This window comes from Protobothrops mucrosquamatus, unplaced genomic scaffold (assembly GCF_001527695.2).
Source record: "Protobothrops mucrosquamatus isolate PMUCROS unplaced genomic scaffold, P.Mucros_1.0 scaffold16230, whole genome shotgun sequence".
Taxonomy (NCBI): domain Eukaryota; kingdom Metazoa; phylum Chordata; class Lepidosauria; order Squamata; family Viperidae; genus Protobothrops; species Protobothrops mucrosquamatus.
Genome location: NW_015401995.1, coordinates 1 through 4,210, shown reverse-complemented (window position 1 = coordinate 4,210; position 4,210 = coordinate 1). Strand labels below are relative to the sequence as shown.

Here is a 4,210-nt window from a genome sequence, read left to right as displayed (position 1 = left end):
TTTTTTTTTGTATGGTTGAGCTTCTCCAAGCCAGCCCAGAAGGTTGAACGCCTCAGAAGCAGGTTTTTGTCGCACTTCCCCCTTAGTTTGTATTACTGTGCACTGATCATAATCACTGTCCCACACCTGGCAGTAGTAGTCGGCCTCATCCTGAGCCTGGGCCCTGGAGATGCTTAGGGTGGCCGTGTTGCCAGAGTTGGTGCCCGAGAATCGATCTGAGATCCCTGTAGGCCTGCTGCTATCATCATATATAATCAGAATAGGAGGATTCCCAGGTTTCTGCTGGTACCAGTGAACATTCTTTTCTCCAATGTCACTTCCTGAACAAGTGATCCTTTCATTCTGTCCCAGGGAGACAGACACGGATGACGGCTGAGTCAGGACATACTGAGCAAAGGATCCTATGCAAAGAAACAAACAAAGAAATTAAAAAATGTCTTGGGTAAAACAGCATTTTCACTCGATGAAACATCTAACCAACAACTTCTCTTCTTGAACAGCACCTGAGGAGTGCACGAACAACGAGAGAAGGAAGGGAGCCCAGAACATGATGCAAACTCTGATGCACTTTCCTTCTGAGGGCAAAAAAAAAAGGTCATCAAACTCTCTTCAACTCTTCCCTTTTAAAGGTCACAGGTTTTGTGGCCAACCCACAGATGCAAAGCATTTGCTTTGAAGTAGAAAATGTAATAGTAGAAGAGAGCACTTTAGTCTAAGTCTGCTCACTGCCAGCAGTTCGATCCTGACCAGCTCAAGGTTGACTCAGCCTTCCATCCTTCCGAGGTTGGTAAAATGAGGACCCGGATTGTTGGGGGCAATGTGCTGACTCTGTAAACTACTTAGCAAAGTACTATGAAGTGGTATACAAGTCTAACTAAGGAGGACTTTTTTTTGACAGTGAGAACAATTAATCAATGGAATAGCTTGCCTCCAGAGTTGTGGATACTCCATCACTGGAGGTTTTCAAGAAGAGACTGGACAGCCATTTATCCAGAATGATATAAGGTATAAGGACTCCTGCCTTGGGCAGAGAGTTGGACTAAAAGGCCTCCAGGGTCCCTTCTAGCCCTATAATTCTATGATTCTCTGTGTACAATCATTCTATGTTGTATGTTTGCACAATTCCCACTTAGTTCTCTGGAAGCAATTACGCCAAGGCAGCACACATCAATCACTACAATGCAGCAGATCTCCTGAAAAATAACAAAGTTTTACTGTAAGAATCCTGTTTTCACACTGAATTTTTTTGGGCTGGGCATCAATTGTCCCTAAATCAACATTACGCAATGACCTAACTCTCTGGAGATGTCAACAATGCTAGGAAAGGTAGAAGAAAAGAGGAGAAGAGGATGACCAACATCAACTCTTACATTGGCAATGGGTCAAGCATTGGAAGAGCTGAAGAACCAACTTGAAGATACATAATGTTGGAAAATGTCTATTTAGGTGGTCATTAACGTCAACGTCAACTTGACGGCACGTAATCAATTATACCCAGTTTGGTACCCATCTATCCTTTGTGGTCCTTCCCTCTAACTGTGCACTACGTTAGTTAATGGGTAGTCCCTCCGTTTCACTCTGTTTTTGTCTCACTTCCTCCTCGGCCTGTTTCACTGTGGCCAGTGGTACGTGCTATCCCACCATAAGAGACAAAAGTAAACTGCCTCATCCTCAGCCTGGGCCTTGGCAATGCTTAACACAGCCATGTTCCCCGTTACGGAGCCTGAATATCGTTCTGAGATTCCGGCTGGCCTGGTAGCTCCACTGTAAATAATGAGCTTGGGTGTCTTGCCTGGCTGTTGTTGAAGCCATTGCTGTTGATTGGTGTGCATGTTATTCCCCGTGCAAGTGATCTGGATATTTTGTCCCAGAGGCACGGAGGTTGATTGGGGCTGGTTCACCAAGGGAGAACCTGCAGAGAGAAAGATGGGATTGAGAACCAAGTAAGGTTCCACTGGAGGAGAAAGAGATCTTCTTTTGCAGTACCTGAGCAAATGTTGAAGGCCACGAAGAAGAGTGATAGCCAGATCATTATGGGCATCCAGAAAAAAAACAACACAGTTTCTTAAAGCTCAGGATCTCCTCTAGTTCAGACCTTCTCTTTGCTTCTTAAACCTTGTGGAACCTCTGATCCAAGCTCATATTCAAATTATGAGCTCCTTAGAAAGCACCACCTCCCCTTCCCTCCTCCATTCTTGCAGAAGCTACAAAATCAAGGGAGGATCCCAATTCTTTGAGAGGAGGAGCTTACAGCTGAGCAGATGTTGCTAAAATACAACCCCAAAGCTTGTCTCAAGTTGTCATCCAGATGGGAGTTCATTCATAACTTTAGGGTGCTACAGGTACAGGTAGTATATGCAGAAAAGGCCCTATCCCTTTGTGCTCCCAACCGAGAACCAATGGCTTTTGTTACAAAATGCATATCTTTGGAAATTTGGCAAGGGGAAGGGGGACCCAGAGCAGCCACATCGGCTGGGGATGATGGGAGATTGTGGGTCAGCATATTTTGGAGAGGAGCGAGTTAATCGTGTTGCAGGTTGAATGCAGGAAATGATAGAAGAAGGAGAAGGAGAAGGAGAAGGAGAAGGAGAAGGAGAAGAAGAAGAAGAAGAAGAAGAAGAAGAAGAAGAAGAAGAAGAAGAAGAAGAAGAAGAAGAAGAAGAAGAAGAAGAAGAAGAAGAAGAAGAAGAAGAAGAAGAAGAAGAAGAAGAAGTCGTCTTAAGAACTAATGTATAATTCGGGCATTCATTATATACATTATATTTATTCAGGTTTTTGTTTCCTCTCTGTTGAAGACTTCCAAAGGATGCAGGTGTTAGAACTTCACAGACTGTTGGGTAGATATGCTTGACCAGGATTTCTTATGTAAGACCCAGGGTTGCAATAGTACTCTGCATCTCATTAGTTTGAGGGGTGTGCCCTCTGGTGTCTACATTAATCAGGGCTATAAATGTTTTTTCTTTATTACGGCTGGGCAGATATTCAGTACTTCGACTCTATTTGACTTGAGATTGGGAAAATCAGCCCTTTGACTTCATCTACCCAGTCAAACATTGGGGTGAAAAGTATCCCTAGCTAGACAGCAGACAAGCCTTAGGCATTTCTGAAAGTAACAAAAATAAGCAGTAATAAATAATGAATATGAAGATTGGACATTAAAGAAGGTGGACAGGAAGATTATTGATGCTTTCGAATTTTGGTGTTTTTCAATTAAAAAATAAAATAATATTTGGATTTTGCATTACAATAAAGCAGTAGTATCATGGGTGCCTTAAAAAAAAAAGGTCTTCAGTATTTTTTATTTTTTTTTTAAAAAAGCATAATGTAATTTGAATGGCAACCTGGCCCTACAATGCTTGTATTCCTGATTGAACTAAAAATATACAATTTGCACAAGCCAAAGATGGGGCACTTTGAAACTTTGGCTTCATTTCATGTGTTCTTTCAAGGAAAAAAAATTTTTTTTTAAAAAAGAAATAAAATCAGACCCCCCAGCCAGAACGCATATAAGTCAGGTGTGTGTGTATGTGTGTGTGTAAAGGAAGAAGAAAAAATGGGGGTCCAACTGAATCTTGGTTCTCGTCTGATAAAAGATCATCAATTCCTTCCAACTGCTTCATTCCATTTGCATCAGACCCAGTTCAGACTGAGCACATCAAGGGTCTGAGGATTCTTCTCTGCGAAGGTGCAAGTTTTTGTCTCAGTTCCCCATTCGATTGTCTCACTGTGGAACACGCTACCACTGCTATACAACATGTAACAGTAATAATCAGCCTCGTCTTCAGCCTGAAGGTTGGTGATGGTTAAGTAGCCGTTGTTGCCTGACCGGGTTCCCGTGAATCGGTCTGGGATCCCTGGTCCCCTGCTGCAGCCATCACAATGCACAAAGCGAGGGGCTTCTCCAGATTTCTGCTGGAGCCAGTAAATATAGTTTGGATTGCTGCTGATGGCACAGGTGATTTTAACTGTTCCTGCTAGAGATCCAGACTGGGAGACGGGCTGAGTCAAGGTGGGCTGTGAAGTGACGCCTTTACAAAGTGGAGGAAAAAGAGGAAATAATGAAGACTTGGACTTCCCAAAATCCAGAAGCATCCTTTCAATGGATAAAATTGGATTTTATATTGTGGAAACAAGAGAGTTTGTATTGGCCAGTTTAAGAAGAGGTCCTCCGCATACTTACATGAGAAATAAGTCAGAACTGAAAGGAAAA

General features: G+C 42.7%; 1 gene segment (V, D, J or C); it reads right to left on the bottom strand.

Annotated features, from left to right (window-relative positions):
* Positions 1-126: 126 nt before the first annotated feature.
* LOC114923807 lies at positions 127-3,971 on the bottom strand (the record flags this gene model as incomplete). The annotated part of the segment is given in 2 exon segments: positions 127-401; positions 3,726-3,971. Coding segments are annotated over 2 exon segments (521 nt in total), but the record flags the coding sequence as incomplete, so codon positions are not given.
* Between the last annotated feature and the right edge of the window lie 239 nt (positions 3,972-4,210).